At 41.9% G+C, this 24902-nt stretch overlaps 2 protein-coding genes across 8 annotated transcripts in view; one reads left to right on the top strand and one right to left on the bottom strand.

Moving 5' to 3' along the window:
* Nucleotides 1-20166, top strand: part of MIA3 (MIA SH3 domain ER export factor 3) — a 79100-nt gene extending 58934 nt beyond the window's left edge. For 3 of the 7 annotated variants that reach the window (XM_057315412.1, XM_026517282.4, XM_026517283.4), the window contains 23 exons: nt 208-339; nt 3229-3250; nt 3963-4051; nt 4301-4378; nt 4470-4580; nt 5599-5670; nt 5843-5947; nt 6613-6735; nt 6822-6933; nt 7999-8054; nt 8145-8235; nt 8351-8489; nt 13777-13878; nt 14514-14574; nt 14684-14719; nt 14795-14862; nt 14988-15088; nt 15256-15393; nt 16321-16389; nt 16507-16586; nt 16720-16791; nt 18265-18415; nt 19327-20166. In XM_057315412.1, coding sequence (XP_057171395.1) covers nt 208-339; nt 3229-3250; nt 3963-4051; nt 4301-4378; nt 4470-4580; nt 5599-5670; nt 5843-5947; nt 6613-6735; nt 6822-6933; nt 7999-8054; nt 8145-8235; nt 8351-8489; nt 13777-13878; nt 14514-14574; nt 14684-14719; nt 14795-14862; nt 14988-15088; nt 15256-15393; nt 16321-16389; nt 16507-16586; nt 16720-16791; nt 18265-18415; nt 19327-19637 — 2319 coding nt within the window. In that variant the 3' untranslated portion in view covers nt 19638-20166. The remainder of the gene's footprint in view (nt 1-207; nt 340-3228; nt 3251-3962; nt 4052-4300; nt 4379-4469; nt 4581-5598; nt 5671-5842; nt 5948-6612; nt 6736-6821; nt 6934-7998; nt 8055-8144; nt 8236-8350; nt 8490-13776; nt 13879-14513; nt 14575-14683; nt 14720-14794; nt 14863-14987; nt 15089-15255; nt 15394-16320; nt 16390-16506; nt 16587-16719; nt 16792-18264; nt 18416-19326) is intronic. The other 4 variants (XM_026517280.4, XM_026517281.4, XM_048225347.2 and 1 more) reach the window with 3 other exon arrangements.
* Nucleotides 20167-21927: 1761 nt separating this feature from the next.
* Nucleotides 21928-24902, bottom strand: part of AIDA (axin interactor, dorsalization associated) — a 35667-nt gene continuing 32692 nt past the window's right edge. Inside the window, exons 9-10 of the mRNA XM_026517287.4 lie at nt 23861-23978; nt 21928-23740 (exon numbers count right to left, since the gene is read on the bottom strand). Of these exons, the coding sequence (XP_026373072.1) occupies nt 23644-23740; nt 23861-23978 (215 nt within the window). The 3' untranslated portion in view covers nt 21928-23643. The remainder of the gene's footprint in view (nt 23741-23860; nt 23979-24902) is intronic.

The raw sequence follows: 24902 nt of genomic DNA on the forward strand, positions 1-24902 counted from the left end.
ATTTAGATTCATAATATTCAAAAACACTTAAAGGCAAACAAGAAATAAGAGGTTGCCAGTATCCCATCGTTTTTGAAGCAGTGGAATCTACTTGAGGGGGTAGTTATCTGAAGGAGGTTGGTTTAGAGTTTCTGTGGATGATTCTTTGTGACTGTTGTGTTCTAAATTCTTCATGGCTTCTTGTCATTTCCAATATTTCTGTTTCAGTTAGTTGCTACATTGCCTGATGATGTTCAGCCTGGGCCTGATTTTTATGGCTTGCCATGGAAGCCTGTACTTATCACTGCCTTCTTGGGAATTGGTTCATTTGCCGTCTTCTTCTGGAGAACTGTCCTTGTTGTGAGTAAATTAAACTTACACTTCGACTTATCAAGACAACAGATATTTTATAGTCACTAGCCCCTTTGTTTCTTTTTCAGTTAGGTATAACGTGAACACAAATGCTTATAATTTCAGCTAACCTTGTGAAATAATTCAGTGTAATCTTTGTTGGTAAAGACTCAAGTGAACAAGACAACATGTATGATCTTAATGGGAAAACTTCAATTTATAAATCTTAAAATCTAAAGATTAAATGTATATGTACCTATTTGGGCACATGTATATGTTCCTAGTAGAACTGGGAACTCTTAGAGGCGTCTCGAAAAACAGTTAAATAATATGTATCAGAAGCCTTAACATTTTCATATCCTTTTATTATAGTATCAAACCATGTCTAATTAATCTATCCTAAAGAAATAACCAGTCATGCATTAAAAATCTTATATAAGGGTGTTCGATGAAACACTATTGGTAGAGTGAAAACTTGGTATGAACTAAATGATCCATAGTAAGGGAATTGTTAAATTATTGTACATCCATATAATGGGATACTAAGTCACTCTTTAAATTTATGTTATTTCAAAGATACTGGGGCCCAGAAAATGCTCACAATTTAATATTAAGTGGAAAAAAAGCAGAAATCAGGACTGTAAAGTATAAACTGTGTGTATTGTAACTACATAGAAATATACACACACATAGAAAAGATGCTACAAGACAACAAAATAGTAAAAATTTATATCTAGGACGCTGGGTAATTTTGCAGTGTTTTTCCATATCTGTTTCACAGATTTTCTAATTTGATCATGTGCTATTGGGCTCATAAAATATCTTTATATTTGGAAATACAGATTATGTAGTATCCAAAGACACACTCTTGAAATATTTATTCCTTAAGAGTCTCTTGCTGTGAATTTGTCTTTCATCCGTATCTGTAAATGTACGCTCATACACATTAATTCTTGGGACTGTATTCTATGTCGTTTTGTTTCACGGTTATCTAATATAACTGGAGGAAAAAATCCTTCTGTGTGAATGAGCTTTGCAGGTGAAAAGCTTTCAGTTTCAGTTGAAGCTTAACAGTTAAAGTAGCCAAAGCATTGGATATATGTCTTTCTAAGATTGAGTATTTCTTTTTCTGATTTCTTAATTTTATCAGACGTATCATTGTTCATAAGCTTTCTTTGCTTGCACAAGTGATGATAAAATCACTTAAAGAGAAAGGTCATTTGCCTATTCCTCGGAAGGGTTCGCTAACCTCATGGGACTTTTCCTCAGATGAAAGGAGAAAGGGAGCATAGAAAGGATGAGTGGAAGGGCAGAAGGTGAAAATGCTTTTTATTTCCCACTCCTGTTTCTCCCATCTTAAAAATCCTAACACCTGTTTACATTTTCACAGGGTGATGCAGGCTTTCTTTATGTACTAACTGCTGCTTCTCAGCCTCAGCATTTGACTTTGGAACCTTGGTCCCTGCTCTCATTTGCCTGCTTCTTGCTTCTTCCTACCTCCTCCTGCCTACTGATTTGGGTGAAAGGAGGGCAAAAGCAGCTTACTGTCTCATTAGCAAGGCTATTACATTAGAAAGACAATCATTTCTTTCCATGTTGGCACTTTGAATGCATTTTCCTATAACATTATTATATGTGATGTTAGATACTGTAATAATAATGAGATATCATGGATGATTTATTGACTGATCTGAGTATCTCATTACCATTTTTAACTTCTGAAAGTGGAAATAAATTCTGCATTACAAAGACATTCGGTGACACAATTTTTAAAAAATTGAGTACTGCTTAGTTTTGTTTTGTTTTTTAAAGATTTTATTTATTTGTGAGAGAAAGAGAGCACACAAACTGGGGATGAGGGGCAGAGGGAGACTGACCTGGGGCTCGATCCCAGGACTCTGAGATCATGACCTGAGCCAAAGGCAGACACTCAACTGACTGAGCCACCCAGGTGCCCCCTGCTTGGATTTTGTAACCCTATAATTCAGTGCTGTCTTTAGAGAGGATTTAGAGGTTAGTTGTCATTTCTGTTGTTGCTTGTGCATTTTCCTCTAGCAGTCTTCTTTCCCTTTCAGGTTGATGACCACTATGTTTAGGGGTTTGGGAAAATCAGATGATCTAGCATAATTATTAGATCTCTAAATTCAGCCATTGCCAACTTGTAATAGGATTTCCAAAATGTTTTCTGGTGAGGGAGAGAGACATGTCTTAGTACAAAGATTATGCCTTTAATTTTGTTTCCTGAGAGTTTCTTTGAATGATCACTGTTTCTAGACCTCATTCTGGCTATTTGGGGTTGTCAAATAAGTGATGTGGGGTAAAAGAAGCATTAGTATATTTAATATGAAAATACTCATTTCCATTATTAAAGTTAAGTGCTTGCTTAATAAGATTGGTGCTCATTTAATAGATAAACGTATCTTTATTTGCAAAATGAGGTATTCACTTTAGTGCTTCTATAAAAACTATGAGGTATCGCAACCAATTACATTTGAAATGCTTTAAAAATTTTTTTTTAAAAATTTTTAAAAGATTTTATTTGAGAGAGAGAGAGAGAGCAGGAGAGAGATCACAAGCAGGGGGGGAGAGGTAGAGGGAGAAGCAGACTCCCTGCTGAGCAAGGATCCTGATGCTGGACTCAATCCTAGAACCCTGGGATCATGGTGTGAACCGAAGACAGATGCTTAACTGACTGAGCCACCCAGGCGCCTCACATTTGAAATGCTTTTTAATGTTTTCTTATTTCTTAATCCTGTGGATTATTATGGTGAACCAAACTGTTACTAAATTTTTGTTATAATTTGACTATTGTATATAATATTTCTATAATATATAATACTATAATATTTCTGTTAATAAAATATTTTGACATCAAATCTAATTTTATTTTTCTTCTAGGTGAAGAGTAGAGTGTATCAAGGTAAATATTTAGGCTTATTCTGTTGTTTGTACTCTTCCCTCAGTATGGTGTTTGATACGAGTTTTATGTAAGCTAGAAGTAGATACAGTGACTTCTGATGTCTGATTGACTTACTCCTGAACATTTTACTAATCCTAGGTTGCTAGCTTGGATGACAGAGTGGATAGTGATGCCACCAACGGAGACAGGAGAACAAATTGTGGGAGTAGGAAGAAGATGATTAGTTTGCTTTAGGGCAGGTTGGCTTTGTTGATTTAATGCAGATTTATTACATGTGAACAGTGTTCCTGTGCTAATGGTTTAATCGATACAGTATTTATTTTAAGTAGATAATTTGAGGAATAGAGATGTAAATCAGTGTGCTTGTATTTTTTTGTCTTTTTCTTATTGCAAATGACATATTTGAAATCACATTTTCTAAGAAGGAAGGTACTCCATGAAGGGAAGGATATCAAGCTGAAAGATTTTTTTTTTCCTATTTTTGAAATAAATTTAAATTGGAATCCCACTGAAAGAAGGGTTCTTATTATACTTTTCTTATTTAGTAGTATTTTTACACCCTTATTTGCTATTAACTGCAGGTTGCTTTTTTAAAAGGCATAATAGTTATGTTAAGTTCTCATAGTGCTAGATAATGTATTGCTAATACATTGGGTAATTTAGTTTTATTTAGTCATCATAATAATCTTATGGATTTCCCCTCCCCCTTTAGTCACTGAACAGCAGATTTCTGAGAAGTTGAAGAATATCATGAAAGAAAATGCAGAACTTGTACAAAAATTGTCAAATTATGAACAGAAGGTATAATTATTCTTTCAGTATGTCAGTATTTTCTCCTCATGATTCTAGCTTGAATTATTTCCTCCTGTGTTATGGTTCAGTTATTATGGTATTTTAAAATTTCATTATTTCCTACAAAACATCCAAATCTGAAGTAATCACCATATGTATAAAGTACGGCTTTCTTCTCTAAGGGTTACCTACTCAGAGATAACTTTTGATACCCATGTGATTTATATTTCTGAATTCTGCATGTTTTGTTTTATATAGATTAAGGAGTCAAAGAAACATGTTCAAGAAACCAAGAAACAAAATATGATTCTGTCTGATGAAGCAGTTAAATTTAAGGTAAAAATCCCTTCTCTTTTTGAGATTACATTCTAAAAACAAAAGGAAAATAATGAGTAGTTATTATTAATTTTAATGTCTTTTTTAATAGGATAAAATCAAGAAACTTGAAGAAACTAATGAAATTCTGGATGATACAGCTAAAAATCTGCGTGTTATGTTAGAATCGGAGAGAGAACAGAATGTCAAGAATCAGGACTTGGTAAGAGTTTTGCTGCAAAGCCCTAACTGTAATTTAGCTTTCAAACTGTTCTGTAGATGGGGTGGATTGGACTCTGCATTTTCCCATGCTGTAACCAAAGGAAGATTGGGAGACAGGGAAGTTGAACCTACATCCTTCCATCTTTATGGAATCTTAAATGCTAATACCACAGCCTATATTCTCATGGTCCTAGGAAGTATTTTTGTCCTCAGCCATGGATAATTTCCATATTGCTTGGCTCTGCCCTCTGAAACATGTAGAGCAACTAAGAAACCATAGCCCTGTTGAACAGTTCTAGTACTTTGTTTTGTTTTGCATGATTCCTTTTAGAAACAAGCCTTTGAGAAGCATTTTAGAACTACAGGAAATGTGCAGTGATGGTATGGAGGGTTCCCATATATTGCACACCCAGCTGAGCTTGTGACTTGGCTGGCCGGGTATTTGCCAGGTTTCTCTACTCTAAATTTACCCACTCCCGCTCTGGGTGTACTGTTCACTTGGGGAGGAAGTACCTGCGCCTGACCTGCGGTTAAAAGAGTGAAGAGCGTGCTCCGCCTCCATGAGGCAGCACCTTCACGCATCATTTGGAATTCTTCTGTAAGTGAGATTTGTCTGTTTGTCCTCAAGTCCAACCATTTTTTGTTCAGGCAGGAGAATTTTTGAAGGACCTTGGGGATTTTTTTCTCTACCAGGAAAAACTGTTGATTTGAACTGGATTACTTGAAATTTTTTTTTTCTTTTTTTTCCCCCCCTGCTTTTTTTCAACTTTTTGTCTGGTCATCTTACCACATTATCTCATAGGCAGGAAGGTGGTGGATGGCACGTAATAGAGCTCTAGTTATTTTCTTCTTTCCTTATCTCTTTACATGCTTGACCTCTCAGCTAAAACTGAATCACCTGCTTTTACCTGCTACGTAGGGGGTGGCTCTGGGATAGCATTTCATCTTTTTAGCACATATCCTACTGTTTCTGCTAAAATCCTGATACCTTTTTTTTGTGTTCTTCTTCCACATGGCAGATATTGGAAAACAAGAAATCTATAGAGAAGTTAAAGGATGTTATTTTAGTGAATGCCTCAGAATTTTCAGAGGTAAAGCTGCCTATAATTTCTGCAAGATGTTAATAGGGTGTCTTAGTTTTGTTGAGCAAATATTTGATATGTGCTAGAATGTGCAATAAATGAAAACTATATGACATCTAATTGGGAAAGTGTGACACCCCTCCTTTGGTATTAATTCACTAATGGGAGTGTTTTGCACTAGGTTCAAATTGCCCTTAATGAAGCTAAACTTAGTGAAGACAAGGTGAAGTCTGAATGCCATCGGGTTCAAGAAGAAAATGCTAGGCTTAAGAAGAAGAAAGAACAGGTAAAGAAAAGTTAATGTCCTAGATTATGTGAACTAGGGGACCGAGTATCATTACCTCTTGAGTATCTTTTCTCAGATCTGTTTTTAAGGAAATGAAATATGTATGCGGAATTCTATTCTTAGATATGCAAAGTTTAACTCCCAAAATTGAGTGCATGTATATATTCTCCATCTGTTCTGGATTTTCTGTTCTTCTCTACAATTTCTTGTAACTATCAGAGTGTTTTTCATCTTTCTCTTGTTCAATACTAACCAATTATTAACTTGAATAGCCTTAGTGCGATGATGGATTTGGTTCTTGACCAAAGAATTAGGTATTTATAACTGTCCTTTGAGCAATTACTGCTTCACTGACCAAAGGAAGGTTACATGATCTGGGGAGAGACAGTGAGGTGTGCTCTTCTGTTCCTGTGAAAGTGAATTATTTGGGCTGCAGTTTTCTGAAGGATACGGTAACTGGATCAACTTCCTTGACAGCTGTCATGTTCTTACTGCAGTTCTGAGGGTAGGAGCCACTCTCCCCTCTCCCTTCACCAAGGCCTCAGTCCATAGTGACAGGCCAAAGAGTAGCATGGCTCCCTGGTTCCCTGTCTTATTCACAGGGTCCTGATGTGTCCAGTGCAAGAGCACTAGCCTTTGGAAATTCATGTGTTTTAACTTTTCAGTTGCAGCAAGAAATCAAAGATTGGAGTAAATCACATGCTGAGCTCAGTGAGCAAATCAAAGCATTTGAGCAATCTCAGAAAAATTTGGAAGTAGCTCTTACTCACAAAGATGATAATATTAATGTAAGTTCATTCTCTTGAATACATGCTTAATTCTCATGAAGTTCACTCGAGAAGCTCTTTCTAAAGCCCTTTTGCTTCTCTCCTAGGCTTTGACTAATTGCATTACCCAGTTAAATCGGTTAGATTGTGAATCTGAATCTGAGGGTCAGAATAAAGGAGGAAGTGAGTTAGATGAATTATCAAATGGAGAAGTGGGAGGTAAGTTCGGTGTCAGGGAGGTTGGACCTCTTTTTGTGTTCCTGTCTTTACACCGTTGCTCCTTTTTGGCTGGCTAACTTCCTCTTTTTTTTTTTTTAAGATTTATTTATTTTAGAATGAGCAGGGGGAGGGGCAGAGGGAGAGGGAAGGAATCTCAAGCAGACTCCCACTGAGCAAGGAGCCTCATGCAGGGCTGGATCTCAAGACCCCAAGATCATGATCTGAGCTGAAATTAAGAGTTGGATGCTTAACTGACTGAGCCACGCAGGCACCCCTGACTAACTTCCTCTTAAGTGGTAGGGTCGTAGATGCCTGTCACTGGACTTACACATACGTCTGTGTGCGCTGGGCAGAGGTGGGTTGCAGGGCTGTGTTATAGCAGTGAGTGTGCAGTGAATACGGACTCTGCTTTTCGTCCCACTGAGGACTGTTTGTGTGCATTGGAGCGAGAGCAGCGTAGCTGTGACCCCTCTTAAGTGTGAACACTATTCAGTAGGAGACATTTGTTTCTCACTGCGGTGGGGATGACATTTGAATTTAGTGCTCATCATCTCTGTAGCTCTGCAGTGTTAAGGCTCACAACCGATTTCAAGAGTACTGAAGTAGGGGGAGCTGTAAACTAATGAAGGCCGCAAGAGTGGAGCTCAGGGGTAGCAGTGTTTACTGATGAAGGACATGTCTCTGGACATGTTTTTCAAATTGGATATTGTGTGCATAGTGGGCATTTTCGACCACGCCTGGTAGCAGGTTCAAGGGAAGAACAGAAGAGGATGTCTTTCTAAATAAGATACCTGACCAGGTGGACATAGATCTGAGTGAGAAGGAAGAACCTTACTTCACACATCTCTTCATGTTTGAGAATGGCATGGATTGTACAAACTGGGAATTCACTTTTTGAATTTAAGTTTGCAATTCTCTTAAAAGTCATGGAGCCTGATTTGTTCTCTTGGTTGATTTGTGTTTTCCTTTGAATGTTTGAACATGGTAATTGTTTAGTTTTGGGGAAATCAAAATATAGTTACAAAGCAAAGGAGGAAAAGGCAATTAAAGGCTTTTGTATTTTAGGTGACCGGAGTGAGAAAATGAAAAATCAAATTAAGCAGATGATGGACGTTTCTCGGGTATGAGCTTTTTTGTGGAGTACCGTAAGTGCCTGTGCATTCTCATTGTGCCTCCCTTGTAAGGATAGTTCTCTCTCTTGGAATTTTTAGACACAAACTGCAATATCAGTAGTTGAAGAGGATCTAAAACTCCTACAATTTAAGCTTAGAGCCTCGATGTCTACTAAATGTAACCTGGAAGGTAGGCGGCTTCCTGAGAAGAAAGTGCGGGGTTTTTCACCCCTTCCAGCGCCACCCTCTCCGCCAGTGTGCAAGCCCTGTGCACACACCCAGCTCAACTGTTTTATCCTTTGCAGACCAAATCAAGAAATTAGAAGATGACCGCCATTCGCTGCAGTCGGCCAAAGCCGTCCTGGAGGACGAATGTCAAACGCTGAGGCAGAAAGTGGAGATTCTGAACGAGCTCTATCAGCAGAAGGAGATGGCTCTGCAGAAGTAAGGTGTTCGTGCCTGCTGGCCATCTTGTGCAGGCGAATGTGTGCACTGCTACACAGAATTTTGTCTTTTAAAAAGATTATTTGTAGGTTTTTTCTGTCCGTGATGAGAAGTTTGTCTGCCTTTCTCATTTCCCATAATTTGCCTTTTCCTTTCCATTGGAGTCCGTTGTTGAGGTTGTTGCCTTCAGTTTGTCTGGCAGGGAGTGGTTTACCGGTGCGAATGGTTCCTCCTGCGTCACGCTTTGTGAAGACCCGGTCTGTCCCTTTCGTGGCTCTGCCACGTACTTCACTCTCTTTCTTTGTGGCATTTTAAGTAAGTGTGATCTGTCTTGTGTCTGTTCTACTACTTCTTAATACAGCCTTTCAGAATCTTGAGTGATTGTAGGACCTGATGTTTAGTAGAATAAATACTCCAAAAGGAATATTTAGTTAGTCGAAGGTATCCTAAGTTTTGGAGTTTAGTCAAATGCTCAGGTTAAACGTTACGTACTATAATTATGGCGAGGATGTTTGGAGTTTTAAATACAGACATACCTGTTTAGTGTGTATATTTAGGTATTAATCTCCTGAAATCTCCATCTCAAATCCGAAGTGAGGTGTGTTTTTGAAAGATAGACTTTTGTAGTTCAGTTTAAGTTTTTTTCCTTCACAAAAATACCTGAATTCTCTAAAAATAGGTTGTCTGTGGTAGTGGCAATTTGTGTGTGCCCCCCTGCTTTACTCTGGCCTATATGGTGGCTTCTGAGGTGGCTTATCCTGCGAGCAAAGTTCATCCTTTTTTTTTTTTTTTAAATTTTTTTTTAAAGTTCATCTTTTTTAAATGCTCAGGCTACTATTGTGTGATGCCACGAAACATCGAAAGCATACCACTAATACTCTCTCTGATTCTTTGCTCACCATGCAGTCAGTTTAGATTTTCCAGATTTTGTTCAGGCCAGCTCTAAATACCTGGCCTGTTTCAAAGAAATATTTCTAATTTCATTATTATTTTTTTTTTTAGAGCACTTCTTTGCCACCAGTAGTAATCTTAATTTCCTAAATGAGAAGTGGTTTTCTTCACGATAGTCATCGTGGCACTGTTTTATTCAGTCCGTCCGGCATGTGTGGGTTGTACCCTGCTCTCCATGCCCAAAGCCTGGGTTAGTTCGGGCCCATATTCTCTTTACTGCCAGTCCCTGATTGGTCCTGTCGCCACCTGCCCTTTCTCTTACCCCCTCTTCCGGGCTCTCATTCATTCTCTCTCTGCCTCAAGCGAACTTCCTTAAAATGCGAGTCTCTGCATGGCCTCGTGTGCTTAAACTCTATCAGGAGTGCTCCATTCTCTTCTGGGTCAGTTCCAGACTCTTGCATAGGCACAAAGCACTCTTCCCCTCAGTTGTCTGCAGCAGCTTCTCCACGTGCATTTCCTGCCGCAACTTCTGATGCTTTCTGACCTATAGCCACACTGAACACAGTTCCTCACTCCACTCTGAGCCTCGCTGTTACTATGTATGCTGTTTTCTCTGCAGTAAAATGTCCTTTTACAGTTTTTCCACCTGGCAGTTTCTGCCCATTGAAAGGTTTACGCTCCTTAAAATCTTTTCTGGAGTGTGTTGTAGCGTAAATAGGTACGTAGCTATAGCGACTGCGTGAGTGCTCATTTTTCTATAATGTAACTCAATATATATTCAGTATAGGTTGAAATCTACCTGTTACTGGGGCACCAAGCTGGCTCACTTGGTAAAGCATGTGACTCTTGATCTCAGGGTTGTGAGTTTGGGCCCCATGTTGGGTGTACAGATTACTTAAAAATAAAAACATCTAAAAAGTAAAATAAATCTACCTGTTACTATTTGCTTTCTGTTTGATGGCCTGTTCTGTATTCCTGTGTTTCTTCCTCCTTTCTGGCTTTCGGATTGTTTATTTTTAATAATTCTGCTTTTTCCTCTCCTTAAGCTTGGTAGTTAAAGGTTGCTCTTTCTCTCCTCCTGTAATTACCCTAAAGACCACAACATGTGTCCTGAACTTGTTACAGTGTGACGTGCATGAACAGATATACCTCTTTCTGGGCTTTAGCTCCTGTCTGACTTAGATGCTATCTGAGTATCTTCATTCTCTCTACACCTAAACTCCTCAGACATTTCGCTGTCGGACTCCAGTGCTTTCCGGCCCGTGCTGGTTCCACTGACAACACATTCACAGTCCTGGTAGCTCTTCCTTCTCTCCCGTGTCTGTAGTCTTTCCTTGGGGGTCCCTTTCATTCTCCTTGAAGGACACCCTTTAGTGACAGATATGATCAGTTTATCTTTGTGTGAAAACGTCTTTTTTTTTTTTTTTTAAGATTTTATTTATTTATTTGACAGAGAGAGAGAGAGCCAGCGAGAGAGAGGGAACACAAGCAGGGGGAGTGGGAGAGGAAGAAGCCGGCTTATAGCGGAGGAGCCCGATGTGGGGCTCGATCCCAAAACGCCGGGATCACGCCCTGAGCCGAAAGCAGAAGCTTAACCGCTATGCCACCCAGGCGCCCCTGAAAATGTCTTTCTAAGGATCGTTCTGCTGGCTCTAAGATGCTTGCAGTACTTAATTTCCTTAGTTTGAAGATAACCAGTTACTCTGTGGTTTTATAGTTCCTTTGAGGAGTCCAGTATCCGTGGTCTTTTCCCTCCTCAGTGTCTCACCGCTGCCCTTGCAGCCTTCTGTCATTCTTTCTGGTTCTTCAGCAATGTTTTTGGTAGGTGTTCAGCTATGGGTGTATGTGTTTGCATTTTTTGTTTCTCTGCCCTCCCCTGATTTCGTTTGCATTTATGCTGCTTGGGGTCATTGGCACCTCTTGATTCTGGGGGCCTTTCTTTGTATATTGATTCTGCCTCATCCTCTCTTCTTGTAAGATTCTGTTTAAGCTTTTTTATATTTCCCCTGGCTCTCCTACATTTTTACCTGATTTGCTGCATTCTGGATGGTGTTTTTTCTGACCTGTCTCCTTGCGTGCTGAGATTTCACTTCACTTTGTCACATTAGCTGCTAAAATCATTCATTGAGGTTTTTTTTTTTTAATTTATTTATTTGAGAGAGAGTGCACGCAATGTGCACGTGCACAGGGGGCGGGGGGGAGGAGAGAATCTCAAGCAGAGTCCTCTCTGAGTGAGGAGCCCGCCCAATGTGGGGCTCAATCCCACAATCCTGAGATCATGACTGAGCTGAAATCAAGAGTCAGACACTTAACCGACTGAGCCACCCAGGCGCCCCTGTTTATTGAGTTCTTAATTTCAGTTACTATGTTTCAGTTTTATGGGTGCTGCTAATTTTTACTTTCATTTCTTTATAAGCATAATTATTATTATTATTATTTTAGATTTTATTTATTTATTCGACAGAGATAGAGACAGCCAGCGAGAGAGGGAACACAGCGGGGGGGAAGTGGGAGAGGAAGAAGTAGACTCATAGCGGAGGAGCCTGACGCAGGGCTCAATCCCATAATGCCGGGATCACGCCCTGAGCCGAAGGCAGATGCCCAACCACCCAGGCACCCCATAAGCATAATTATTTTAAAAGTTTGTGTAATGATTCAGCTGTGGGTCCATCCCTCTTTGTTTTTTAGATTTTGATCTCAAAGTCTCGTGGAGTGCCTGGTCAGTTTTGACTGAGTGGCAAAAACTGTCTATAATAATCATAGAGGAAACTAGAGATCTGGATGATGTTATTTTCCTACAGAAAAGATTTGAGTTTATTTCTAGCATGAGGTCATTACTTTAATCCAGTAGGCAATTCAGGTCATTTAAAAATGGCCTCGTCCCTTCCAAGAACACTGTGTTGCCTGTTTGCACAGCTCTTTCTAGTCCAGACCCAAAGCCTTGGACTTTTACTGGAGGTCCCTCATTGGCGACCTTGAACTCCATTTTTCTTCGAACCCAAATCTGTTGAAAGCTCTGCTCAGTCTCCTTATGTGTCCGTTGTCTTCAGTGCATGGAATGAACCTGGAGGAAATATGGCTTCAGATGCCAGGCTTGTAATTCTGAGATTCCTTTTTTTCCTGGAGCTTGTCCTCCTATATTAACTTGTCAGCTAATATATTAGCTCTCTGTTGCATTCAAGCACATTCTTTATATTTTTGTCCGACGTTCTAATTGTTCTCGGTATTCTCAGACCAACTCATTCATTACTGGAAAAAAAATTCTGATTGATCTTTAAGACTCCCATTTTCTCACCTCTCTTCCTAAGCCAGAGTCAGGGATTTTTCGGTTGTTATGTGCATCTTTTACATATTAAACTGTGAGCTCTGTTAGTGCAGGGATAGTACTTTGCCCATGCTTTTATCTTAGCATTTTAGGAGGTAACCAATATAGTATAGCCATTCATAAAATACTTTGCTGAGTATTGAATGGGCAGTTATAAAAGAATACATAAACCTTTTTTCTCTTTCCTGTTATTAAACCTTTTAACCATATAGCTCTTCTCATTTTGCTTCTGATTCATAGAAATTTAAATTACACTTAGTTACACTTCTGAATTAGACTTCTAGGCAAAGATGTACAAGGGTAACAAAATAGCATTTTTAAACCCTTAAACATTGCTACCATTGCAGTTTATTTTCCAGTAGATGGGCATCTTGAGCTTGAAGGTTAATTGGATTAAAACCAGTCTCCAGTAGGTAAGACCCTGATTATGGAACAGCTGGGATTCTTTTTCTGTTTTATTCACTAGACATCGCTAATTCTGAGATTTTTCTCTTCTCGGATCATCATTCCATCGAAACAGGAGGAGTTCCGTATCTGAAGTGCGGGAATGTTCTGTAGTTAATTGCATGGGTTAGAAGCTAGAAGACACGTTTTAAAAGGTTCTTCTTTCTCTGGCTATCTTATCGTGGTACCCATCTTAGATTGAGGGGCAGACCTTCCATGGTAAAAACAAGAGAAATAATTACAGGTTTTTCTGTGGTAGAAATAAGAGAAGTAATTATCCCTTGCTTTAGCCCAAGAAGCTTAATTGTGTGAGGTTGTTCAGCCATGGCCTTCCACAGTCACGTAACCTTTCACTGCATTAAGCATAAGGAACTTGCCCGTGGGCGTATGTTGCGTTTGACATTTGCTAAACTGTTTACTAGTGTGTAAAGAATTATGAGAAGTTAGAAAATGCAGGTGATTTGCCGGCAGGCCAGAGACTGATCTTTATCCCGGAATGGCAAGTTTGCATTCTTCCCTGACTTTGTGTGTGTGTTTTAGAGGGGAGGGGAGGGGAGGTGTGAGTAGAGGCTTTCGGACAGATTGCTGGGAAGACAAACACGTCTGACTGACCGATTTTGTCTTTAGGAAATTGAGTCAGGAAGAGTTCGAGCGGCAGGAGAGAGAGCAGCGGCTGTCAGCTGCAGACGAGAAGGCGCTTCTGGCTGCGGAGGAAGTAAAAACGTACAAGTGAGTTCAGCTTCGAGAGCGGTGTCTGTGATGGGGGACTCCCGTTGGTGTCTTTAAAAACCATGTTACATGGTGTAGAACAAGGCAGCACAGAACATAAATGGTCACAGGATGTGAAAAGAATAATTCCTATGAGAAAAAAATGCATTTTAAGTTAACAAAGGGAACGGTGTCACAGCAACAACCATTGCCGTGTACCCAGTATTGGCAAGACCATCTGGGAACTTGGTTCGTGCCAGCAGTGCTGGGCGGTTCTGTGTGTTGGAGGAATTCTCTCAGGAAGCCCGCGTGCTGTAGTGAGTATCCGAAATCACTACAGCGCTTATGCCGCTTGATAGGCCCAGCAGTCACGGCTTTGTGGAGGAAGATAGTCGTAGCAGGATTGCTTGAGAACATTGAAGAACAGTCAAGAAAATTACAGTGTTGTCAACTCAGACTCTCCAGCCATTAAATAATAAGGACATTAGGTCGTCTTAGTTTGGATCGTATTAAACTCTTACTGTAACCACGTGAGTATGTTTCTAGTGTGCGTGAAGTCTGTGGAGGGCAGGTGTTGCAGTAAGGGGGACAGAGTGAGACGGTTTCAAATTTTCTGTAGTTGCACTGTAACTGATAAAAGCAAGTGTGATTCTTAGGCGCAGAATTGAAGAGATGGAGGATGAATTGCAGAAGACAGAGCGCTCCTTTAAAAACCAGGTAATTCTCCTGCCCTGCGGCCATGGGGTTCTTCAGTGTCTGAGAGACGCTGGTCGTGGCTGAGATGAGGAATCCCCACACGTAGTCGTCCATGTGTTGTCTTTTTCAGATTGCTACTCATGAGAAGAAAGCTCATGATAACTGGGTAAGATTTTTTCTTTTCTTTCCTTTATTTTGTGTGTAGTCCGCCAGCGCTGATTTAGATGTTTGTCTCCCATAGCTCAAAGCTCGCGCTGCGGAAAGAGCTATCGCCGAGGAGAAGAGGGAAGCCGCCAACCTGAGACACAAGTACGCGATCTGGAATTCCGGTTTCTCAGTGCGCTCTCGGGTTTTCAAAGGCAATGCTGCTGGGTATCTGATAAGGAACGGAGGTTGTATTTCATATTTAAGTTTATTCTTTCTCCGTATTCAAGGTTACTGGAATTAACTCAGAAGATGGCAATGCTGCAAGAAGAACCTGTCATTGTGAAGCCGAGGCCGGGCAGGCCCAACACCCAGAACCCTCCTTGGCGAGGTGGGCCGCGCTTTTGGGGGCAGCACCCAGGGCTGTGGTGCGGAGTGTGTGTGCGTTACATTCTGGTTCTGTGGATCTTCATTCTGATGCCCTAGAAGTCATCCCAGAACTTACTAGAGAAAAGAAAGGTTGCCTCAGAGTGGGTAACAGTTCGCTGTTGTCTTCAGGTCCTCTGAGCCAGAATGGCTCTTTTGGTCCATCTCCTGTGAGTGGCGGGGAGTGCTCCCCTCCACCGACGGCTGACCCGCCTGCGAGGCCACTCTCTGCTACACTTAATCGAAGAGATATGCCCCGAGGTGAATTTGGTGAGCATTCACATTTTACCTTGTAGTAAACTGTTTCTAGAGGTCCCCCCCCCCCGCTTTTATTTGAGAATTCTTTTTTTTAATTTAAATTCAATTAACATATAATGTGTTATTGGTTTCAGAGGTAGAGTTCAGTGATTCATCAGTCTTACATAACACCCAGTGCTCATTCCATCATGTGCCATCCTTAACGCCGGTCACCCACTTCCCCCATTCCCTGACCCCTCTCCCCTCCAGCCACCCTCAGTTTGTTCCCTATCATTAAGAGTCTCTTATGGTTTGTCTTGAGAATTCTAATGCAAGAAGCTTTTAGAATTTGGGTTTGTCCAGTATAGGGAAGAAAATGTCTTAATTTGTCTTGGTGTATAATCTGCCGCAAGATCTGCTTTAGAACAGAAAGCATTTATTTATTGTTAACATTAATACAACATATGTAAGTATTAAAGATACATAAAATGTATAAGTAAGAATATATAATTGTTACTGTTTGCTTTTACTTTTTGACTGTGAAGTCTTTATCTTCACATTTCTATGGAGTTCCTCTCTCGGATATTATAAAAGTAGCTTCCAGCCTGTACGATTCATGCAGCATACATTCATTCTCATTAACACACAGCGCTGTGAGTCTGTTTCTAATCCGAGACGCTCTGTAATCCTTGGTAAGATACGGAGTCGGATCGCACAGACGCCTGTACAGCCGTATCAGGCCTGTAACTTGAAGCACCAGCTGGTGCTGTTAACGTGCAGGTTTTATTGCTGTTCTTTCAATCCAACAGTTCTGGTTTTAGTTCTTTAACTCTGTGCTTAAGTTGGGATTTCCCCTCATGTATTAGGAGACCCGTTTTTAATGTGGTTTCCCCAGACCTGTCCACAATTGGTTCGTTTCTTCTGAAAAATCCATACAAGAGCTCTGTTCTTTCTGTCAAGGGTCAATGGACGGACCTCTGCCTCGTCCTCGATGGTCATCTGAGGCATCTGGAAAACCCTCTGCCTCTGGTAAGGGATCTGAGTATATAGTCTAAAATCATGGAGGGAAGTGGGCAGAGATCTCCTATTCTTCCTCAGAGAGTATGAGTCAGGATAAGTCTAACTCCGTTCTCTGGCCTTCTGCAGACCCGGGATCTGGTGCAGCTCCCATGATGAACAGCAGTTCGAGAAGCTCTTCCCCTACTAAGGTGTTAGATGAAGGCAAGGTAAAGTCCGCAGCAGCTCAGCTGTAATTCGTTATTCAGGAAACCTTAAACTTCTGCTTCGACACCCTCTCTCTGCGTCGCCCACCCCGTTTGTGTGTCTTTTATAGCTGTACTATCTCATTTTTTTAAAAAGCAAACTGTTCCCCAAGACCCTGAAGGCTCTTCAGTTCCCAGCGGTACATCTGTGGCCGAGCAGTCGGTAGTAGTAAGTACTTGGAGGTTGAGGACTGAGCTGAGCTGTTACTTGGTGTATTTCTGGAAAGGATATGAAGAGCATGACACTAATCTGCTTTGCTTTGAATTGCATGGCAGTATTGATCTTATTGTTGTCTTTGACTTGGAAGTGTTGCTGGGTTGCTGAAATCTGGTTGGGTTTTTTCCTCCTTTTCCCGGTTTTGGTCAGGCTGTTACCCTGTTCGGAACATCTGCTGTAACTAAAGGATGTGGAAAGTCATCACTGCAACTTTATACAGTGTGTGGGTCAGCACTGAGTGTTCTGAGGCAACGTGATTATATATAGCCTACCCCGTTCGTATGGTCGCAGGCACGCTGCTGAAGAATACCTGCAGTTGGATACTAGGCAGGCCCTATTTGGAAACACCTGAACTTACAGACTGGTAAAAGAACGCTTGCTGGAAGTGAAGTACTGAACAGTGAAAACATGTCATTCCTGTTGTGCCTCTTGCCAGCAGTGGCCTTCAGCGAGGTGCACATAGCCTGTTCTCCACGAGCGCTGCACCGCTCCTCTGACCGTGGCTCACAGAGCTGCTCTGTGCTGCAGTCAGAGTTTGTGTGTTCTGATTACGTAGAATCTCTAACCCAGGTTCCCATGGGAAAGGTCAGTGTCTCTTCATATAAAGCACAGCGTTACTAGTGCACGAAGGTCAGTACTGGAGCTGTGCCTGCTGCCTCATGTTGCTTCTGCTGGAAAATGCTTCCAAGTTTCTGTGCAGGACTCCAGGGACACGCAGCGCTTGAGGTCTTTTCATCCAGGGGCAGCTTGGACCTGAGACCCTTCGGAGTGGACTTCAGAGAGCAGAGGCCCCTCTGTTAGGGAGGTAGAGGCACAAGGACAGGCTTGGAGGCAGACCTGATACTGAATTGCAGTGTGGCTTCTTATGTGCTGTGTGACCTTCAGCGGATTATCTGATAGTCTGTGTCTCTGCACCCTCATTCAAACCAGGATGTTCCTGCTTAGAGCTTCATCTGAGGATGAGAGAGAATATGGGAGAGGAAATTGAAGGCACTCTGAATGGTGGCTCTTGTGATATGTAGGGAGTGGATTTTTCTTCACCCTTTTGTTCTTTCCATGCTCAGGATGGAAAGAATGTGCTCTTGTGGCAGTGGGAAGGACGTGGGGGCGAAGGACTAGATCGTGGTGTTCGTGGGAGTCGCCTCGGTTGGCGTCCTTCAGCCATCCTCTTGCTTTCTCTTCCCCTTGCGTATTCCAGCAGTAGTGGGACTCCGACACACCTGTTTGCTTCGGTGCAATCCCTTTAACCTGCCTAAGCTGCCGGCGGGAACAGACGGGAGGGGTCAAGTTTTGTTGCGCTGATTCTGTTCTTTGGACAGGTGCCTGACATCCGCTTCGTTGGGTTTCAGCTTTTACTGGTGTTGGTGCTTTTGTGTGTCATACCAGAGTCTTTCAAAACTATAATTGTTTCTTTCTGCTCTGCAGGTGACTATGGCTGCAAAAGGGCCCCCTCCTTTCCAAGGGGTGCCCCTCATGAGCTCCCCCATGGGAGGCCCTCTACCACCTCCCATTCGATACGGACCACCTCCTCAACTCTGCGGGCCTTTTGGGCCTAGGCCACTTCCTCCACCATTCGGTATGATGATTGAATAGTAGTAATTAACTTGTAGAGTGTACTTCATCTTTTCTCTCTGTTCCTTGTTGAAATTTTAATAGTGGCTTTTATAGGCCTATGTAATGAAAGCGTAAGACAAATGAGAGTGCATCTTAAACTTTTCCTCAAGTTTTTAGGACACACAGGGTGCTGCATAATCCCCCTATACGGAGATGGGCAGATCTCTTGTAGATGAGAGATGTTAATAGAAAGCCAGAAATATTACTTCTGCAGATGGCTCAAACGTAGATACATAGATTATGAAACATAAAGCTTGTAATCACCATGACAGAAGTATAAGCAATGGATCACAGAGTATAAACGAGGGAACGATTCAACTTTCACTTCCTGCCTTGGCAATAAATGAGAAGGAAGTGTTAGCTCTAGAGAAGGTCGAGTTTAATGCCTGATAAACGTTGCTGAATTTAATTAGGGGGAGCTTAGAAGGCCTTTCCCCAGTAGGGCAAGCGCCTGGATTTGGATGGCATGTTTAGGTCCATGGGGAGCAACTGCATGAATCGTTGACATAGCGGTAGACCCTGGAACTTCCCTTTATCCTAACGTCTTTGTTGCATCTGTCATCTTTGTTGCAATGTAATCTGTCATCTCGCTATGACCTAGGGCACGTTCAAGTACTAAACCAAGCCCTTGCGAGAGAAAGATGGCAGAACTGTGTAATGGAAAATACACAAGGTAGTTAGAGTCATGTTTAAGTCCTGCCTGTGTGGCTTCCTGGCCATCGGCATAAAACTTACCTCAGTTTGCCTTGTCTCTGAAGTCGGGGATGCCACCACCGGACTTCTGAAGTTGTGAGAAATTAAAGACTGACATACCCAGGGTCCTCTACATTTACATGTGTTCATATGTATTTACAGTACTTTTTATTTTTCCAGGTCCTGCTTTACGTCCACCACTAGGCTTAAGAGAATATGCGCCAGGCATTCCACCTGGAAAACGGGACCTGCCTCTTGATCCTCGAGAATTTTTACCAGGACACACACCTTTTAGACCTTTAGGCTCTCTTGGCCCAAGAGAGTACTTCATTCCTGGTACTCGACTACCACCCCCCACCCACGGCCCCCAGGATTATCCACCTCCGGCGGCTGCAAGAGACTTACTGCCTTCCGGCTCTAGAGACGAGCCCCCACCTGCCTCTCAGAGCGGTAGCCAGGACTGTTCACAGGCTTTAAAACAGAGCCCGTAACTCTGACCTCTGACATTTAGTCCGAGAAAGTGGACTGTGCATATTCGTTAGAGTAAAGGGACTTCATTGGCTTCAGAATCCAAAAGTTTATTTTAAAAGGTTTGTTTTTAGAATTAAGCTGCCCTGGCAGTGTGCATTTTTGAGCCAAACAATTTAAAAATATCATTTCCCCCCTAAATAAAAAGCACCTCATAAGCTAGAGCCTCCTTACAACTTTGAAATGTGCAATAAAGAATACCTGTGTTTTAGTTAATGTAGTGTATGTAACTGCTAAATGATTTAGAAGGTCATGAGAAATATGAACATTTCCTGTGGAAATGCTAGAAGAACATGTATTTCCATTTATTATCCTGTTTTTAGTGTACACCAGTTGAACACAGAGCAATGGTGTTTAGTAGCCTGGTTTTTTAAAATACTGGTCGCAAAGACTGTTACGCTAAAAATGTTTACTAAAAGATCACTAAACTTTCTCTCCCTTCTTGCCGAAGTTCTTTGTAGTAATAGTTCATAAAAATTTGGTTATTAAGTATTTCCCAAGTGTCTGTTGCTTCATTGGATCGTTTTCTCATGAGACTTACCATTCTGGAACCACGTAAACTCCGGCTCGCAGAACTGACGGCCGTGACTTGGCAGCACGCTCCCTGTTGCTCAGTGCTCGGGCGGTTCAACCTAAAGTCCCCTGGAAGCACCACAACCGTATGTCTTCCTCGCTCTTCAGAGAAGTCACTGGGCCCATCTGTGCAGCATTCACATGCTTTCCCGGTGACTTCCGCGGCCTCCTTGAGGAGGGTCTCCTGAGTATGAGCTTACGGTAGTGGCAAGAGTTGTTTGACCTCTTGTTCTGTGGCTTTTACCATTCTTGCATTAAGGGTGCGTAACAGAAAACTGAAAATATGTTGTGACTATAAAAAGTAAGGAAATTTCTTTTTCAAAAAGTACAGTCTATTATTTCTCCCATACTTTGCCTCCGATTTTCAAGGAAAATGGCAAAAAAGATCAGAAGGGTGCAATACTATGAGAAAGAATGATTTAAGACTCTGCCCACAGTTCTTTTTGTTGACTACTCCTACTCCAAAATTAGTATTTGAATGTTGACACTTCTATTTAAAAATCAGTAAGTCTGAGAATCTGGGATTACATCATATTTAAAGTATTACTATACCTATTACTACATCATGTTTTTTAAACAATGTTTAAAATTTAGATTAAATCCAAATTATAAAAGGCTGGTAGTATTCACTGCTTAGACTATACTTTCCCCTTCTCCAAAGCGTTATGTCATGATACTACTGAAACCTACACCATGACCTGTCACCGTTATAATATTTAATGTGCTAATACCCTATAAAATAAAAAGAAGCAAAAGCTTCTCTGTGAAACTTTTTTTTTTTTCACTAAAAGATACCACTTTGGAAAGAGAAGGACCATTGAAAGAAGACAACTCTTCAAGATTCACAAGGAATACATAAATAGTTCTTCAGGAAGAGAGTTCATATGTCTTCCCATTTAATATCAAGAATAGAGGAAACCGAAGAGGAACACCTCCACAGTTAATAGCAGAGGTTATTTTTAACCATGTAAAATAAGATTGAATCCACAAATACAACTCTTAAGGTCCCTCTCTTCAGGACACAAAATGATGAAGTTAATGTAATTGCTAATTTTATATAACAATGAAATAGATGACACCTGCTAGCAAAGATGATCAAATTGGAAAGGTAGAGTTTAGTCTTTTTTACCTCTAAATACTTTTGGTGTTTGTCCTGTATCTCCTGTTCCCGCGTCCATAAGCTGCAGAGCCGTTCCAGTGCAGCTCACCTGAGCCGGGGTCATCACCTCTCCGCGCCTCCCGCGGCCCCTGGGCCACAGCAGAGCCCGGCAGCCTCCCGGCCCCCGCTGCTTCACGGGGCCTCTGCAGCTCATGGGGTGTCTGGGCTTAGTTGCTAAAATCATCTCATTTATGATAAAATCATCTCAAGCAGCAGCATTTCAGCCTGAGAACATTTCTACTACAGTTCTTGTCCAATAGCTGCTGTTTTTCATTGGAAAGTAAAAAATCACTTGTGGGAAGTACTGTATTCTGTCTACCGCTTCAAGACGATCCCGTGTCACCCCATTCGGGTCTGGATGAAAGCTACGCTAGTCACACAGCATCCCATTCAAGCTGCTTATTACTGAAAGGCATTGCCCTTCCCCCACCCGTACTCATGTGAGCCACAGCAGATGCAGCTTCATACAAATCACCACCGACATGCACGTCTTAGGGTCTATGAGAAAAGAGACCAACAGATCAGTTTTGCTACATTTTAATAGGTACTTTAAGGGATTATTTTTTTTAGGTCTCGTCAGCAACACCGAACAGAAGGTACTGAGTACTCCACAGGGTACAGAGTGCTGCCAAGCACCTTAGAACGTGTACAGGACTTGGAGAAAATGTGGTTCTTGCCCCTTGAGGACCTGACAGTCGGGGGCTGACAACTCAGTCTAAGGGTTGAGTGAACAACAAGGTAATTTATTAAGGCAAATTCTTTATCCCCTTGAGCTACTGTGGACTGAATCATTTTTGGAATTAATCTAATTATTAAGACAAGAGACAAGACTTAAATTTGGTTGAGAATTCTTTCAGGCTCCAAGTTTTTAACATCCATCTTAAACAGAACTGACACAACCGGAAGTAAAGACCAGCTTTCTTTAAGTGCAAGGGCTAGAACACTTCACTGTGGCTACTTATTTTAAAAAGCACACACTGAACTGTAGGACTAGGGTTATTACACTAGGTTAAAAACAGGCCAAATACCGGCTCTGCGTTCCCCTCGTGCTAGCATTGGTCATTCAACACAGTGAATGTTAAACGTGTGGGTCTGCATCTAACCCACAGAGAGCCCGCCCCCGAGGTTAATGTCCTGTGTATATCAAATATCCACCTCGTGTGTCCTCTGAAAGTTTTATCGATGCCCCATTAAGTCAAAAGTAATGTAAATAGTCAAATTATAATAAGCTAATGACCTGCATATTTCCATATGGATGAAAGTCAATATATCTACATAGGAAATAAATGGCAATCCTATCTACCTATCTAAAAACAACTAGAGTAGCTCCAGGTTTTGCATACTCACCACTCTAAGAAGAGGTATGCAGGCTTTAAGGTTTCACAATCAGTTGTCAGAAAAACAGCAGTTACTCCTGCAGTATCTCGTTAGCATCCGACTCAGATTAGACTACATGATTAGAAGATGGTACAAAGCCATCTAGAAATCTGTAATTATTCTGACATGGTTCCATCATTAACCCTAGAATCACTATCAGAGTAACAATGTGAAGCAGAACAGCGAATCAACGGACTACAAATGTGCTTTCAGACAAACAATCTGGTCATCTGGAAAAATCACAGCTACAACCTGGGAACCCTCCCATCTGGGTTACTGATCCGGCCAAGGCACACGATTTCTAAACAGGAAAACTGAGATCAGGGTGATTCTAGGCCACCTCGGAGGAGCAGCCTATAATTTTCCAGACTGACCTCCCTGGGCAGCATAAGCGGTCCAATTCCTCCTCTCAGAACAATTTCACACTCTCCTACCCCCATCAGCCCAAAGTTAGGCATTAACTCAAAAAACCAAAAAAGCATATTGGAGCAAAGGGAACGGATGTGTAAACTCTAGCACATTCTTATTGCTGTATTAATTTTGAAGACGAGCACATCCTACCCACAGCAGTGTTGTTCCAGGAAGCAGGGCAGGAAGAGTGGTAAGTTAGAAAAGAGACTATGAATTGCACAAATACTATAAAAGTAAAAACATGTTTCAAAACTACGATAAGCCCGTATCCAAAGGAGTCGTCTGTGTCAGTGGCGTGCTGGACTGTGAATTCCGCGGGCTCGCTCTGGCCCGCCGGCGCCCGTGCGGCCTGCCTCCTGCCTGGTGGAGGGGGAATGCGCTACGCGGAGCTGGGATGGTGGCTACTGAGTGGGAGAATTCACAGACGTTCCAGGTGACTCATGTCAGGATCATTCCTTGTGCAAAGTCTGATGTAGATGAAGATAAAGTGGTTTCTTGGTCAATAACTGCAATTTCTTTCTTTTAAAGTCAGTGGGTTTCTTGTATCTGTAACCACAGTAGAAAAGTCATGGTTTAACATACTGGGGTAACTGACCTGTTCCACAGTCACACACTAAGAACTAGTCAGCATTACGCTGGCGGGAAGCCTGTGTACGGGTCACTTACAGTTCTATCACCATCGGCCCGGCTTTAATTTCATCCATCTCCATGAAAGCAAAGCACTTGGTGCTGGTGAACCTTTTCTTAGGCTTGTAGTGTTTGAATTCAAAGAAGATAGCTGCACCTACAGAATGAAAACAAACCATGTCAGCCATGGCTGGCGTATTCTCACCGTGCCCGCCATTCTCCTCCGTCACCAGCAGCATCCAAGCAAGCAGCAGTCAGCGTCATTTTACCAAGTAACCTTTGTCACACAGTCTGATGATACCACTGTCATCACCGAAAACTCCTCTTCGTCTGAACGCAGTGGCATTTCTCCGTATCCTCCAAGCCACCACAGCACAGCGAAACTTCCTGAGCGGGGCTGACTCGAGAACGTACGTCAGTTCACACCCGGGGCGAACACCTTAAATGCCACACAGTGAACACAGAGGATGCCCGTGAAGTATGGACGTTACCCACACTCGGCAAGTAGCGGAGGCCTGTGAGAGCTCGTCACAGCACCCAAGCGTACAGCCCCGCTCCTCCCCCTGAAACAAAAGCTCAAAAATTCAACTTTTGTGGGTGTTCTGGAGGTCGAACAATATAAATCATGTGCCGTTTCAGTTTTTAACTGTTACCTGTTTCCTAAGACCTTTTATAGTACGCAAAGCACTGTTCTGCTCTGCCCGGAATTACATATGTTTTGGAAGACAAAGGTCCAAAGAGCAAGCCTATTCCTATTCCACCCTCCCCCACTGAGCAAGTGGCAAAGAAAAATTCAGATGTTTTTATCTCCCCAAAGTCCAACAGATAAGCTCCCCCCACAGAAAGAAGCTGAAAACAGAATAAGCTGCCTCATCAATGTAGCCAAGAACAATTTCTTTTTTAAAGATTTTAATTATTTATTTGAGAGGGGAATGCACACACGTGTGTGAGTGGTGGGGAGGGGAGAGGGAGAGAATCTCAAGCAGATTCCGTGCTAAGCATGGAGCCCAACGCAGGGCTCGATCCCACGACCCTGAGAACATGACCTGAGCCGAGATCAAGAGTCGGGCACTTAACTGAG

The sequence above is a fragment of the Ursus arctos genome, unplaced genomic scaffold (assembly GCF_023065955.2).
Source record: "Ursus arctos isolate Adak ecotype North America unplaced genomic scaffold, UrsArc2.0 scaffold_2, whole genome shotgun sequence".
Lineage (NCBI taxonomy): Eukaryota > Metazoa > Chordata > Mammalia > Carnivora > Ursidae > Ursus > Ursus arctos.